The following is a 15,682-nucleotide window of genomic DNA, read 5'->3' on the forward strand; positions in this document are numbered from 1 at the left end:
GCGGACGGCGACGGGAGAGGGCAGGAGCGCGTGGAGCTCGAGGAGGAGCCCCCGAGCGCAGCCGCGTCTTTCCCTGCCGCCCCGGCAGCCCCGCGGAGTCGAGGCGTTTGCCGAGGCCTTGCCAGCTCCTGCTGCGGGTGAGAGCGACGGGGCCGGGCTCGGCAGTGCCACGGGGCTGCGGGGGCCCTCGGCCGTGGCGGGGGCAGGACCTTGCGGCAGGGGCTGAGGCGCAGGAGAGCTGGCTCCAGGGCCGGGACGGGCGCGGGGACCTTTGACTGCGCTGCCCCCACCCCCGTGGGGACCCTCCCCAGCTCTGCATTAAACAAGTGTCCCCCTCCTGCCTCTGCTCCGTGCCGCAGGATGGCGGAGAGACCCCCCAGCCGCCCGCGGGTGGCCTGGGAGCAGGAGTACGGCTGCCCGCGCCGGGCATCCCAGGAGCAGGACAGGGTTGCCGAGGAGAGCAGCTCTGCCTCGAGGCCCTTGGAGGGGTTCGAGTCCCAGGCGTGGCGGAGAGGTGAGTGAGCGGCCCCGTGGGGCTGGGCCGGGCTGGGGTGAGGGCCGGGGAGCGCACCCTGCTCTGCACCGGGCTCCCATCTCCCCAGCACGTGGTGTCGGGGTGCCCGGGGTGGTGGCACAGCGGTGCCCGGATGCCAGGGCCCGCTCGGGGCTTGGGAGCTGGCCCCAGCGCAGCATGCGCCCAGGAGGGAGAGCGCAGATGGACGCAGCTCCTGCTGCCTGGGACGGGCAGCGAGCGGCAGCTCCGTGGCAGGAGGAGGGATGCTGCCCATCTGGCAGCACGTTCCTCAGCCTGGTGCAGTTGAGGTTTGCCCTGCCTGGCTGGCTGCAGCAGGGCAGCCCATGTGCTGGGCACTGTGCAGCCTTGAGCAGCCTGGGGGAGACTGCGTGCCCGGGAGCAGGCCCATGGCTGGCCGGCGGGCAGAGCTCACTGCACGGCTCTCTGCTGCCTGCCCTCCATCTCTGCAGTGCTCCTGGCTCTCTTCCTTTCTCAGGTGCAAGGTTTTCCATCAGCAGCTGGTCCGAGCTGTCCAGAGAGGATGAGGAAGCCTTGGACTTCATCCAGGCCTTTGTGGGTGGCCGAGAACAGGTAAGTGCAGCCGTTTCCATGGGGGCTGTGCCTGGGTCTCCCTGCGGGTCCGCCCATGTCTGCTGGCAGGCTGCTGGGGAGGTGCTGGCTGTGCAGAGCTGCTGCCGTCCGGGGTCCCGCCCAGCACTGCAGCCCCCTGGCTGCTCTGGTCCTGCTGGCCTTTCCTGTCCCCTCTCGCGCTCACTCTGTCTCTCTTCCCCGTCTGTCAGCAAGAGGCGCAGAAGCTGAAGTTTCTAGCGTCCATCGGCACCCTCTGTGGAGGCAGCAGCGCCAAGACCTTGTCCTGGGGCCTGGAGGTGTTCTGCTGCCGACACGAGCTGGCCGAGCATATCGAGGTGAGGGGAGAGGCAGCAGGTGTGAGGACAGGGGCAAGGCCAGCTGGGCCCTGGGTCTGCTGGTGCTGGGTGATGGCAGTTGCCGCGCTGACTGCCGGTTGTGCTGTGCAGGTGCTGCTGGAAGAGGAGCCCTTGGAGCGCCTGGGCACAGCAGTGCGCCAGCAAGCCATGCTTGCTATCACGGCAATGAGGTAGCTAGCAGAGCCCCTGGTTTGGCCAGGACCTGTGCACAGCATGTGCCTGATGGCACCGTCCCTGGCTGGGAGGTGTGCACCATGGTGGGAGGAGGCTGGCGGTGCTGTCTGCTGCGCTTCTGCTCTCCCCTTGCTTGTCAGTAGGCTTGTCAGTAGGGCAGATGGGAGGGCAGAGGGTTGCCTGCTGCAGCTCCCCAGGGCCCCTTGGCTTGTAGTGCAGAAGGGGAGGCAGGTGGTAGAGAAGGGGGGAGGCCTAGCTGCCTGGGCTCTCCTCTGCCCCTGGGCCAGTTCATGGAGGGAGGAGGTGCCTCCCTGCAGGGCTCCCTCACGTGCTCTCTGTAGCAGCCGGGGGACTCCTGCCCCAGCGGCCCACAGCCACCTCCCCAGGGCATCCAGGCACTGCTCCCAGCACCAGTGTCCAACAGGCATCTCTCTCTCTCTCTCTCTCTCACTCTCTCTTTGCAGTGCAGTGGAGCCGGTTCTGGAGGGCAAAAAGAGCAGCCTTCTCCATGCCTGCTTCAAGAGTGTCTTCTTGCTTCCTCCAAGAGAAGACATGGAGACCGTGGACATGTCCCTCTACTCCAAGGTAGGCGCTGGGTGAGCTACAGGGAGCCCGCCAGCCCCTCTGGGCTTGCCCCTGGCTCCGCTGTGCTGAGAGGTGACTGTCAGCTCCAAGGCTGGGCAGGATCTCAGCTTTGTTTTCCCACCCTCCTGCCTTCATGCCCTTCCCGTGGGCTGGGCCATGGGCAGTGCCCAGGGGCTGGTCCGTGCACAGCAGGTCTCCTGCCCTGAGGCCTCTCGTTGGCCCGTGCAGGGCAGCGGGTGTCCTCGCTGGGCAGCAGGGGTTCAACTGAGTCTGCTGTGGGTCAGAGGCAGTGGGGAAGGAATGCCACAGCCCCCTGTCCTCCTTGCAGACCCTCGATGCCATGGACAACATGTTGGAGGTGCTGGTGCTCAAGTCGGCCACTTCCAGCCTCCTGGAGCTGCAGAAGATCTTGCAGGTGTGGCATTTGCAAAGAGTGGGCTGCATTGGGCCTGTTCCTCAGCCCAGAGGGAAGTGACACCCTCGAGTGGACATTCCCCCCCCCGAGTGCCATGTACAGGCAGCACGCTGCAGGCAGGGGGCGTTTCTCGCTTGGGTGAGCGGAGGTTCCCCACTGGGCTCTTCTGTGAGCCCAGTGTCCCCTGGCTACAGCCCAAGTCCCTTCCCACCCCAAACATCCTCCAGGCTCTTGGGAACACCTTGCCCCCATGAGCACTCCTGGGCCACCTCTGCCCCCAAAGCTCTCCTTGCACCAAAGCAGTGGGAGGAATGTCACCCTTCTTCTCTAGGCACTGCACTGATGGCAGCTGGTGCTGCTGTCCCCCCGCCTCCGCGTGCCTTGTGCTTTCCTTGCCAGATCGGAATGGGGCAGAGACCCACTGGGAGCTGCCCGTCCTGCAAGGGGAGCCGAGCCTGGAAGCTTGGTTCTTCTGCCATGCCAGGAGGCCGGAGGCCAGGCTGCCCACTGCAGACCCCTAGGGAAGGTGTGGCCTGAAAGGCCTGCCATCCTGAAGAGGGCACCCGGGGCCATGTGCATGGCCAGGAGCAGAGGCTGGGAGGGGGCTTGGGTGTGGCTGGCTGCCTGAGGGCAAGGTGGGCCTTGCAGGCTGGGGCCTGTAGGGGCAGGAAGGCCATTCCAGGCTTGGCTCTAGCTCCGAGGAAGCCTTGGTGCACTGTAGGACTGCAGGCAGGCGCTTAGCAGAGCTGCTTCTGCTGGAGTGGGCGTCAGCTCCCCGGGCAGAGCAGTAGCCTTTCTCCTTGCAGATGCTGCTGCCCTTCACCAAGACGGAGAGAGCAGCTGTGCGTGAGAGGGCCGTGGGGAGGATTGGGAGGCTGAGCAAGTTGCTGGCCAACTATTCCTCGCTGGAGGTAAGGAGCCAAGCACCGTGCAGCCCCCGCTTTGGCCCTTTGCAGCAGCCCAGAGCACAGTGCAGCTCAGGGGGTCCCTCGGAGGGAAGCGTGGGCACAGGTTAAGGCACTGAGCAAGGCTCTGCCCTGAAGCAAAGCTCTTTGGCCCTCTCTCCATGGGCTTTTCTCTGCAGTCCCTTTGTCGCAGGAGCCAGCTGTGCCCCCAGCCCTGTGCAGGGGAGCAGTGCGCGCGGAGCATGATGTGAGCCGCAGCCTGGCAGTGCTGCCTTTGCTGGGCTGCTGCTTTGGGAGGCAAGGCCTGCAGGGCCCTCGAGAGCTTTGGCTCCGCTGGGATCCATGCCTGGGCAGAGTCTTGGCTTCAGGGCTTTGGTGGCGACTGCCTCCCGTCAGCCCTTCTACCTGTCCCACCCGCCTTGCCCAGGTGTGGCACCCCTTTGGAGGAGTGGATGAGAGCCCTGCCTGCTATGGGAAGATCCCCGTGCCGATGCTGGGACAGCTGGTGGGCTGTCTCATCCTTTGCTGTGCTTACGAGGACGCGGAGACCAAGGGCGGGGCCTTGGATGCTCTTCATTGCCTCTTCAGATTCGTCGTGCAGCGAAAACGTAAGAGAAGCTGTGCTGGGCTGTGTGCTTCTGCACGCGGCCACGCTGGCAAGGCCGGGGAAGGCATCGCACTGCCTCGGCCCCTCTGCTCAGTGAGGCAAAGGAGCAGGAGGCGCGGCTGATGTAGGAGCAGGGGAGCGGGCTGTTAGTACCTGTCCTGGATACCACTGGCCTGGAAAACGCTCAGCAGCCCCTGCTCAGAGGCTACGGCTTGTGTCGGGCTTCGCACCGGAAAGCCCGTGAGGCTTTTGGTACCCTTTGAAGCAGTTGCCCTTCTCTGCCCTGGAATGGGCCCCGACCCTCCCTGGGAATCCTGCTCCCCATCCATTCCTGGCATGCCCTTTGTCTCTGCCAGGCTGGTTTCTCTCTGACGCCATGAGTCTGCCACCTGCAGCTCTGCATGACTCCTGCTGACCGCTGTGTCTTTCTGCTGCTGTTCAGGCCGGGCGATGCTGCAGGATGATCCAGAGTATGTGGAGCCCCAGAAGGAGAGGGAAGCCGACAATGAGCTCTGCCTTTCGTGGACGAGCAACATGAGCGTGATCATGAGGGTGAGGAGCACTTCCCTTGCTGGGACTGTTGGCCATGGGGTCCTGAGGAGACGTGGATGAGCAAAGGGATGCCTAACGAGTGGGGCTGAGGGGGCCTTGGGGTTGATGCAGAGGTGGTGGTGGAGAAGGAAGCAGCTCTGAGTGGCACCTAGAGTACTGGTTGCTGCCTGGTAGCAGCCCTGCTCTCACTGCTGTGTCTCCCGCTGTCCCTGAGCGGGGGGACTAGCCAGAGGCTTGGCTCCAAGAGTCCCAGCAGCAGCTGCAGCCTGCTGGCCACCGGCAAGCTAGGGTTGCCTGCAGAGCCAGTGCACTGTGAGCCTGCTCCCGAGCATCCTGCCTTGCCCTGGTGGCCCTCTGGCCACATGCCCCATGCTGCTGCTACCCAGCACAGCGCGTGCTCCTGGCTCTCCTGGGCCACGGTGCCAGCACTGCCCCGCACCTCTCTCCAGAGCCACATCCGCTGCTTAGCTAAGCAGCAGTAGTGCGGCACGCAGCGTGACATTTCTTCTCTCCTGGGTCCTTTCTGCCCCAGCTGTTTGTGAAAAACCTGCAGCCTTCCGAAAGGACAGACGTCATTGTCACAGCCATCGAGGGCATGAGGAACTGCAGCACCTACAATACGGAGGTGGCTTCCCACATGCTGACCATGTTCCTGCTGGACGCTTTCTCTGTGCTGGAAGATGTAAGGAGCCTGGGGCTGGCGTGCATGGGGCTCGACCCTCTGGGGCGCTGTTTCCCCGCCGAGAGCCAGTGTTCTTGGGCAGCGGAGCCCCTTGGAAGGCAGCAAGGAGCGGTGGGAGTGGTGGAGAGGGAAGGAGAAGTGAGTGGGAGCTGGGGTATTGGCTGCTCTCTGGGAGCAGCCTCACCGTCCGCCTTGTGTCTTCCAGGTGCCACGCATCATAAGGTGCCTCTACAGGAACGTCAAGTATGTGAGGGAGCTGTCGGCCCGGGTCACCCTAAACAAGACCCTTTGCCAGCTGGCCTGCTTGGAGCCCAGCGAGGTGACCGTGAGCCTGCTGTACTGCTCGCCACTGTGCAACAGGTATGGGGCCCGTCAGCCTGGACGGGCTCCAGTGGCTCATTGGCCATGGGGAGAAGGGCCCAAAGAGGGCCAGAGGCAAGCAGATGGCCAGCACACGGCTGAGGGGCAGGGCCCTGTGTCTCGCCCACCGTTTCCCAGCCCTGGTGCCTCAAGCAGGCCTTGAGGAGCCAGAGCTGAGCAAGTGTCCCTGCCTTGAGCCGCAGAGCGCAGCGGCTCTGCACGCTCCCTGCCGCGCAAGGGGCTTCAGCTTGGTCATGTGCTGCCTGCCTGGGCAGGACCCTCTTGGGGCTGCCAGGGAGGAGGGGGTGGGCAGGGGCAGGGCTGGCACACAGCTGGGGACCTCCAGGGCTGGCCCAGGCTACGGTGCTGCGGCCAAGGAAGTGCCACTGACAAGGCGCTCTGGGCCTGCAGCACTGCCGTGAGCATGTGGAAGGTGCTGATGGATAAGCCGATGCTTGCGCCGGACATGCTGCGGGAGCTGCTGAGCTTGCTGGAGGAGCGGCCACTGCGCAAGCAGTCCAGCTCCGACAGGGACAACAACTGCATCCTTCCGCTGGCCGTGAGTTAGGGGACGAGGCCTCCCGTGCCCCCAGGCTGGTGCCTGCCTCCCTGGGCCCCCTCCCCCTCTCCGCTGCCCGTGTGCCCCCAAGCAGGGACCTCTCCTGGGCCCATGGCTACAACATGGCCAGCGCCAGGCCTCCGACTGTGCCAGCACACAGGGCTGCCAAGTGCTGCCTGGCCTCTCTGCACACCAACAGCCAGGCTGGCCATGCCCAGGAAATCTCCATCCGACGCTGTCCCTGCATCCGCCGACCTCGCTCAGCAGGCTGGAAAGCCAGGGTCGGGTTGGGGGCAAGGTGAGGGGCAGGAGTAGGGCTCCTGAAAAACCTGGGCAGGCAGCACGGCCTGGGACAGGGAGCCTGGCCGAGCGTGCACGCTACACGAAGCCTGCCGAGGTGATGGTCATGCTGAGGCAGGAAGGCTCACTGTGTACAACCAGGAGCTGAGGCCCAAGAGCCTGCGGGCGCTGGCCCTGGTCAGGCAGCCAGGCTGAGGCCTCCACCTGCATTTCCCATGCTCCAAGGCTGTGCTCGAGCCTCCCACCTGGAGGGCTGTGGAAGCATGCCGGGGACTGCTCGGGAGTGAGAGGTGTGACTGGGTGTTTTCTGCAGGCAACGAGGGCACTGTGTGAGATCATCCGGGAGCCCGTCTGCCCAGAGGCGGTGAAGGCGTTTTTCCCCCAGCTCTTCCTGGCGCTGCTCTTGCAGATGGTCTTCACAGCAGAGTTCAGCCACCAGGAAGCAAATATCTTCTTGAGGGAATGCCAACGGGATGAGTCCCGTCCCACCAGCCACGTCAGGTGCTCGATCCCGCTCGCCCTGTCTCTGCACTGCACCTGGAGGCAGGGCCAGGCTGCCAGTGTGACCTGGGCTTTGCTCTGCATGCAGGTGCGCCGTGCAGGCCATGAAAAGTCTGCTGCGCTGCGCCCACTATGAGACCGTAGCCGTGGCTGTTGAGAGGAAGGGCGGCTGGGACCTATTTCTGCATGCGGACACCTCCCAGAAGGGAGTGGTGGTGCTGGCCAGGTAGAGCCCTTTCCGGCCTGCTCTGGCCCAGCACCTCTTCCCTGGCTGTGGGGTGTGCCACCCCATGTGCTTCTTGGTGGGGCAGGGGGAACGCCACTTCTCCAAGAAAGAGGCTGCAGCCTCAGCCCTTGTGGCAAGGGCTCGCCCAGCAGAAGGGCCCTGGGAGCTGCCATGCTGCCCAGCTTGGAGAGCTGCTGGGGGAGCAGGTGGTGTTAGGAGCTGTGGGAGAGGGTCATGTGCAGGAGAACCTGGGGAGGGCCCAGGGGCACAGGAATCCAAAGCGGGCAGGAGAGGGGATGTGTGGGCAGGCCATGCCGCCTGGGCAGGAAGGCTGTTTCTCCGGTCTCCCACCAAAAGGAACGTAATGATGCCTGACGCTGACTTTCTAATGGCAAGGTGTGGTAGGGCAAGAGCAGTGCTCCATGAGCAAATGCCGCTGGCTGCAGGAGCTGCGTGCCAAGCAGAGCGATGCCAGAGGAGGTTTGCCTGCTCGGCTGAGGCCCAACACTGCCTTCTTGCCTCTGACAGAGCAATGAGGGGGGCTGCCAGTCACCTGCGTCGCTGGATCTTCCGCCAGCTGGCAAGGCTGCTGAGGAGGGAGGACCAGTTTCATCAGCTGCCCGTCATGGCTTTCTTTGTCGAGGTGGGCCTCATGGCAAGCAGTGCCTCTCTGGAGGGGCCTCTAAATGCTGTGCTCGCTTGTGCACATGCGTGTGGGGTGATGCTGGTGAATGGAGCTGGGGCAATGCATACGCTCCTGTTAGTAGCCCCGGCCTTGGCTCGTTTCTGCTGGGCGACCACTCGTAAGCACTTGTATTTCGTGCCTGCTTTGTGGCAGCTCTCTGTGTTCAATTGCTCCTCCAAGGGATGAGAACAAGAGGCTGCGGAGGGTTCAGGGGACGGGAGGAGGAGGCGAGCAGTGTGTGCAGTGTGCCGTGAGGCGCAGGGCTGGGAGCAGGGCCCAGGGGTGTCTGCACAATGCCTGCTGTGTTTGGGCTGAGCTTTGTGAGGGCCTGGTGCCCTTGCCGTGGATGGTGGGTGGGACGGAGAGCTGCACGCTGCGGGCAGTGCTGCCGGCTGTGCCAGTCTTTCAGTGCTGTGCCCATTTCAGCTGCTGGAATGCCCTGACCTTGCCGACATGGATGAGGAGGTCCTGCCACTCGTCCAGGGTTATGCGCAGAGTGAGAGCCTGGAGATGCGCAGACTGGCGTTCAGAGGCCTCGTGGCCCTGTTGAATAGACCCAAGATGGTGAGGAGGGGGGCAGGCGGGTGAAGCCATGCTGGCAGCCTGGGGCTTGACAGGAGACACTGGGTCAGAGAGTGGCTTGGACTTGGCTGGCAATCCGGAGGTGTGGTAGCTGCTCCCAAGTCTCCGCTGCCCCATTCATCTGCCCCGAGTGTCATGCCAGGCCCTTGGCCGTGCTGCACAAGGAGAAAGGCACCAGTGCCCAGCGGGAAGATCTGGGAGAGGGACAATGAGCACAGGGCCGGGCTAAGGCAGCCAGGTGCTCCTGGGCCTTGAGGCAGCAGCTTTGCTCCCTACAGAGGCCAGTGCATGCTGAGGGCCCCCTTGGAGATCTGTGCCCTGCACTGCAGCCTCTGTGCCCAAGGCCTGCGTGTGTGCAGAGCCCTGGCCCTGGCCACTGAGCCCTAATGGGAAAAGAGCAGGCAGAGCACTTTTGGGCGGGCGGTGGGGGGGGGGGGTCTGGCCTTGCTTCCCACAAAGAAAGTTGTGTGTTTCCCACAGAAAAGGAGAATGCAGAGCCTGCTCCCAGACAGCATGGAGTGGCTGCAGGATGCTTGCAGGGAAGTGCGTGTGGGAAGCCTGATGCTGCTGAGAAACATCCTCAGCTACCTGGAACAGAAGGGCTCCAACCCGATTGTTCTGCAGCTGGCCGAGAAGCTTCTGCCTCGCTTTGATGACGTAAGGCTGATGGGAGAGCCGGGGCTCTGCTGGTGTGTCCGGGGGGTCCGTATGCGTGGTCTGGGTGCTGTGTGCCCCTCTGCATACGTGCCTGTTGGCACGTCCCCGCACAGGCCCTGCTGTATGTCAGGAAACCTTTTGCCCTGTGGTTCTCAGCCCATGCCCTGTGCTGGCCTTGGTGTCCAGGGCTGTGGGAGTAGAGCAAACCAGCCCCCTGTCTGCTCTCGGCTGCTGCGTCTCGTGCTTGACTGCGTGCGGCGCTTGCCGTGGCCTGGGGCAGCGATGAGCAGAGAGGTAGGAGCAGGCTAGAGAGCGAGGGAGAGGCCGTGCCGCGGGGCTGTCCCTTTCTGTCCTCTTGTTGTGTGCGGGGGCCCTGATGGAGGCCTCGGGAAATCCAAGAAGCTCCCTCCAGAGGGAGCGGGAGACAGAGCCCAGGGAGGCTTGTCGTGCTGCTGCCGACAACCCTCATTGTCCAGGCTGCCTCAGCAGAGGCTTGTCCTCAGCTCCGACCTCTGGCCGGGCTGGGGGACAGTTGTGCCCGGAGAGGACGAGGCCTTGCAACGGCAAACGCTCTTGTCGGGCCCCGTTCCTGGAGTCGTTGCTGAGGCCTCCCCTCCTCTCCTCCCTGCCTGCAGGAAGACAGCAGAGTGCGAGAGCTCTCCATGCTCCTCTTCAAAGACCTGCTGGAGATTGTGGTGGGGAAGAACAAACGGAACCTGAAGCAGCATGCACAGAGGAGCCTGGTGCCGCTCTTCCTCCACATGAGTGACAAGGTGCAGAGAGTGGCCCAGGTAGGGAGCAGTGTTTTGGGGAAGCAATGCTGACATGCCGTGGGTGGAGGTGAGCAGCAAGGCAAGGGCTGCTGCCAAGTGTGCCTTGGAACGCATGGCAGCATGAGGTGCAGCTTCCTGTGTGCCGAAGGACAAGGCAGAGCTGCCTCTGCCTTCAGGGAGGGCCAGACCTAGTGGCACGCTGCGTCGTGCCATTTGGGGCTGGGAAAGGCTGGGAGCCTTGCCAAGACGAGGGGGACCCAGGGTGTCCTGCCGTGGCTGCGGTGGCATCTCCTGGTCTCTGTTGCTCTGCAGGCCTCTCAGGAAGCCCTGGTGAGCGCTGCACAGTTCCTCAAGTGGGAGGAGCTCAAGCAGCTGGCCAGAAGAGCGGAGACGTGGAAGATCGGGGAGTGCGTGGTAAGGACGTGGCCAAAGCCCCCGGGGCCGCGGCGGGATGAGGCCTGCCGCCATGGCCAGTGGGCAGGGTGCACAGCTGTGCCCCTCACGCACTGCTGCAGCCCAGAGCCCTCTACTCTAAGTGCCCGCTGGGGTGCTGAAGGGGCCCCTGGCCTGGCTGGGCCTTGGCAGAAGCATGGCGGGGATCTCAGCACCCGCAGGCCCCGCTCTGCCCTCTGCTCCCTCTGAACCTGTCTACCAGCCAGCTTCTAGCTGGGAGGCGTGGACAGGAAGGAAGAGGAGGCCGGAGCTGGGAGGAGGGACAGGCCTGGCCTTCTGGGGAGGCTCGGTGCCAACCCCCTGTCCTTGTGCTGTCTGCAGCTGCTGAGGGACAGGAGCAGAGCGGAGCAACACCTGCGCCAGAGCCTGCCATACCTGGAGAACCCGGACGCATCCTTGCGGGAGGCAGCTGTGAGGTTCATTGGTGAGCCACAAGCCCAGGGCCATGCCTGCCCACCCAGACGGGCACACAGGAGGGTCTTCAGTCCCTCCCACCGTCCCTGGGTCCTGCACCGTGGGGACGGGGCTGGGGCCAGCCTTGCCCAAGGGGAGCAGGCTGCATGGCCAAGCTGGCAAGGCCAGATGGGAGCTGTGCTGCTGGGGGCTTGCTGGGGAGTATGAGGGGTGAGCGGAGGTGTTTGCCTAGGGCTCATCGGGCAGCAAGTGAAGAAGCGGAGGAAGGAGAAGGTGCAGGAGCTGTGCACTGGTGAGTGAGAGCAGCGCTGTGTCAGGCAGCCCTGGCAGGGAGGAGGGAGGAGGCTGGGAAGTGAGCTGCAGTTCACTGGCCTGCCCCAGGTGAGGAAGGCTCTGTGTCCCTATGTGGGGGAGAGCAGGGGGTATTTGGGGCGCATCTGGGGCTTGGCCGACTTGCAAGTGCCAGCTGATCCATTTGTCCTACCTGCTGCCTCCTCCGCATGGGAAGAGCTGAGTGGGGCTGGCCCTGCCTGGGGGGGGATTCCTGGGATCTCTGCAAAGGTGGGAGTCTGTTCTCAGCTCGGTGCCTTTCTCTCGCAGCCCTCCAGCCCCTGGAAAATGATGCGGAACCTTTAGTCCGTTGCCTGGTGTCACAGACCATCATGAACCTGAGGGTGCCAAGGAGAACATCAAGATTCCACCTCGGAGCACTGTGTCCCTGGCTCCCGAGAGCGTGGGCGAGGTGGCACCCTCCCGCCAGGACGTGACTCTGTTTGAGCAGAGCTGACGCAGCTGTGCCAATGCCATGGTGCTGCACACCACGGACACACGCAAGTGTGCTGGAAGGTCTGGCTCATTGCTGGCATCTCCCGCAGCCCCAGGACAGCTCGACTCCTCAAGCACAGCCCCTGTTGTGCTACCGCTTCATGGCTTTGTTGGGCTTCCCGCAAAGATACAGCCCCGTTTCCTCAGCCGGAGTGAGTGTTCTTTTTTTAGGGAGCCAAAGGCAAGGGGCAAAACTTGCTGCCTGCATGAATCTGGCTTGTCCTGGGGGGGACGGGGTGTCCACTCGTTCCAATATGCCAGGCCAGCGTAGAGCGGCCTGACACACTTTGGTTTTGCTGCAAAGCGTCAACTGCTCTGCTGGCCCACAATAGCCAAGGGAAAGGGGGAGAAAAGCTTTGGCCTCCCCTGCCCTCTCCAGTCACCCCAGGGCAAGAGCAGGCCCCTGCTGTCTTCAGGGCTTGCATCTCAGGTGGAAGGGCAGAGCTGGGGTATGACATGCAGTTCTGTTTCTATCGCCACTGCCTACCCTGCGCATGCAGGCCTCAAGGCCGAACCGTCCATGAACTCCAGAATCATTGCTGAGCATGTAACGGCCAAACCCATTAAAAGCAGCTAATAAAGATACACAGCTGGCTCATGGGGCTAAAAAGTAGACTGCAGGGGACAAGATGGGATGCACCTGGGTTGGGGTTGACCTCGGAGGAGATAAGGGACTGTGGGAAACAAGGACGTGGCAACCAGTGTGGGCTGAAGGCCAAGACCAACCAGAAGGAGAGTAAAGAAGACTCAGTAAAGAAGATTGGGGGAGACCTTCCCTGGCAGGTGGGAAATAAAACTGTAAAGGGTCTAATTAGGCCAGAATTCCTTTGTTCAAGGTCCCTCCCTGGAGGCACCCAGCTCCAGCAGTTACTATGCTGCACCATCATTTAAAGAAATAAAATTTTGCTGCTAGATGTGCGTGAGGCTCTGCTTCTTGGAAACCTAGGATCAAAGTGTTTGCACAGCACTTTGGCACCCCAGATGGCAGTGTAGCCAACCACCATTGGACCCTCTTGGCTCCAAACATCCAAATTTAGAAAAGGAAGAGGAAAAAAAGGAGAAAAAAGCCGTTACAGTCAAATCGATCCCTAGCTAGTTAGCTGTCCCTTTATGTCAGGATGATTGTCCATCTTACAATTAATGTGGGGGTTAACCCAAGGAAGGATCCTTCGATTCTAAGAAATGTGCTCTGCTACAGCTTATATTGGAAGATGAAAAGCCTCACTGAATGGATTATTGGTATGTGTGGGATAATTGGATGTGGGACCGGCGAGATCCAAGGAGGACAAACGGCACCCTCTGTAAAACTACTCTTGCTGCAGCAGATATAGGTGTCCCAAATAACGCCCCAGGAGCTACTGCTCCGCCTTACACTCCTCCGGTGGTGCCTCCTGAAGATCTGTCTATCTGTCCCTCTCCTCCTCTTACTCAGACTTCCCCTCCTCCCGTGGCAGGACTCCATCCTATGGTTGCTAATGTTTTACCTAATGCAGCAGCATTACAACCGAGTGCAGCGGTTGGGGGAGCTAACCCCCCTCACGTGGTACTGCATGTATTTACTGGCCAACCCTGGAGTCCGAGTGATTGAGCATTGTGGGCAAGCAAAATGCCCAGGTTGAGGGAGGATGCGGAAAGGAGCGCTCAGCTGTTTTCTAATATATATGCACTGGGTATAATCCAAACTGGCGGGATACCCAAGTACTCTTGAGAGAGTTGTTCTGACCAAACTGGCGGGATACCCAAGTACTCTTGAGAGAGTTGTTCTGACCAAACGAGCGAGATGATAAAATAGTTAATAAAGAGGCAAAGTTTGTACAACAGACTGGGGGAAACACAAATCGTTAGCCAGCAAACGATCCAAATTGGGATTACAATAACGCAGGGGACAGAGTCGCTTGCCAGACAGGACTCCGGAACTCGGTAGAAGCTATTAGAGCATGTAGCAAACTAGGAGTGGATTGGACTAGAGTGCAGGAGCGTAGACAGAGCTTGGACAAAGAGGCCAGGGATTTTGGGGGACGACTAGGGCAAGCCTTGTTGAACTATGGGGGAAGGACTTTCCAGAATTGGAATGATGCACTAGCCATTAGTGTCTTTGTCCATCAGGCCGCTCCGGATAGCCCAAAAGAGTTGAAGGAGCACATGCCAGGGTGGCAAGGAGAAACTTCACAAAGGATTTTAAGCGTGGCAGTATTGGTCTATGACGGGAGAGAGGAGAAACAGCAAGGGAAGCAAGCAAAGGAACGGAAGAAGGAAAACCAAGAAGAGGCTAATCTCTTAGCAGCAGCTTCAGGACGGAACTTGCAAATTAGAGGAAGGGGTAGAGGAAGAGACAGAGGAGGCCGAGGAAGGCTAGGGCAATGCCAAGGGCAAGGACGAGAAGGGGACAGGAGAAGACGGGGAGACAGTGAGGGACCGGAATGTTATTTCTGTGGCAATGTAGGACGTATGCAGAGAGAATGTCCCCTTTGTCCAAGAAGGCCCCCAGGAGTAAGGAGCCCCCAGGGAAGCGGATCAGCTTGGGAGGGTGGACAGTATTCACAATGACTAGAGACAGGGGAATCCAGAAACTCTGAGGAGAGAGAAATGTTTAGCATATTGTGTACATCTTCGAGATGCTGTCTCTTAGGGAGATACCTGCTTTTTCAAGAGCTGCAGACAAACTTCCAAAAGAGCAGTACCATCTTCATGTTTGCTTAACAGAAGGATTATCCTAGTTAAGGCGGGCTTATCTCCTTCAGTGTTCTGCCTTCAATAACTAAAAATGGTAACATAACTTCTTGTTTGTCATAATGCACTATTGGGAACGGGATTACAATCGAAAAAGAGGAATGCCTATACTTTGTGCTTCACGAATTAGTGCCCGGCTGCAAAAGCACAGCTGCATCTCTGTTCTTGAGTCTCCAAACCAAATCCGTGCAGTAAGGCTTTCTTAACAACCCAGCAACACCTGGGCGCCTTTTCAAGTGACTTGTGATTTGTGGCATAATGATTAAAGCTTTTGCTTCTCTCTATTTGGTTTTCTGAAACATCATTAATTTGTAATTTAACTCGATTGCCTTGTCTGATGTGTTTGTATGAGAACCCTTTGTCATTTTATAATCATAAATACTATTGCTGTAGCTGCAAGCAATCACCCAAAGATTTCTATCTGTAACTTTACTGGGATCCTGGGATGCAACTGGAATTCCTCAGCTCCTATTACATCTCAACAGCAGCTGCAGTCCAATTCTACACTAAACCAGTACAAAAGAAAAATCAAAAGAACATCAACTCTTTTTGAATGGTCACTAACAGCAACAGGAATTTTTAACCTTCACCCGGTAGTGATATTGCTAGCATCAACATTGTTCTCTTTACTGCTCATAATCCTCCTACACCTCTGTGTGTGTGGTAGTTATTGCGAAAGACACAAGCCCTGCTGTTATATACTGAATTAATATATGCTGATCAGTAGACACTGAGGTCTATTTATACCACGAGGCAAGAGGCTCCTGTACGGCCACTTTGTGAGGTGGAGGGTTTGACTCTAGTTGTGGGGGGGAAGGTGGCAGGACCTTCGCCCTCCACTTTCCCAAGTGATCGACCATGACCTCGGCACATACAAACAACTAGTGGTAAAGTCACTAGCAGAAAGCCCGGCTGAGAAGTCCTCGCTGGGGAGCAAACGAGAAACTTCCTCCTGAAATTTGAAAGGTACGTGACTTCCAATATGACACACCGTGGCTAGATCACACCTGATTTGGCTAATGGTACAAATCATGGACGTAGTATAAATAGACATCACTCAGGACAGCCATTTGAACTCTCCTGAGGAACAACGCGCCTCTACACCGCGATCTCCCCTCGACTGGGGACATCTCTTAAAGTTGAAAGATCCCGCACACTCCATGAACAGAGGTCAAAAAACCTATCATTTAATCTAAGGTAAACTTCACAAAAAAAAAAAAAGGAGAAAAAGTGCCT

The 15,682-nt window shown here is 60.0% G+C and overlaps 1 protein-coding gene across 1 annotated transcript; it reads left to right on the plus strand.

Moving 5' to 3' along the window:
• The first annotated feature begins 3,455 nt into the window (after positions 1–3,455).
• On the plus strand, positions 3,456–12,626 carry LOC138064887 (maestro heat-like repeat-containing protein family member 7). The gene is made up of 15 exons (XM_068929152.1): positions 3,456–3,546; positions 3,968–4,148; positions 4,590–4,699; positions 5,232–5,381; positions 5,587–5,741; positions 6,153–6,300; positions 6,914–7,101; positions 7,190–7,327; positions 7,856–7,970; positions 8,439–8,576; positions 9,075–9,251; positions 9,887–10,042; positions 10,337–10,438; positions 10,799–10,901; positions 11,492–12,626. The coding sequence occupies exons 2-15, from the start codon at positions 4,031–4,033 to the stop codon at positions 11,656–11,658; spliced, it is 1,965 nt and encodes a 654-aa protein (XP_068785253.1). The 5' UTR covers positions 3,456–3,546; positions 3,968–4,030; the 3' UTR covers positions 11,659–12,626.
• Positions 12,627–15,682: the final 3,056 nt, after the last annotated feature.

Source organism: Struthio camelus, unplaced genomic scaffold (genome assembly GCF_040807025.1).
Source record: "Struthio camelus isolate bStrCam1 unplaced genomic scaffold, bStrCam1.hap1 HAP1_SCAFFOLD_33, whole genome shotgun sequence".
Classification (NCBI taxonomy): Eukaryota; Metazoa; Chordata; class Aves; order Struthioniformes; family Struthionidae; genus Struthio; species Struthio camelus.

Coding starts and splice junctions, on each gene's coding strand:
- LOC138064887 (XM_068929152.1), top strand. CDS start 4,031: ATGCTGGGACAGCTGGTGGGCTGTCTCATCCTTTGCTGTGCTTACGAG. Junction 5,382..5,586: donor CTTTCTCTGTGCTGGAAGAT/GTAAGGAGCCTG, acceptor TGTGTCTTCCAG/GTGCCACGCATCATAAGGTG. Junction 8,577..9,074: donor TGTTGAATAGACCCAAGATG/GTGAGGAGGGGG, acceptor TGTTTCCCACAG/AAAAGGAGAATGCAGAGCCT.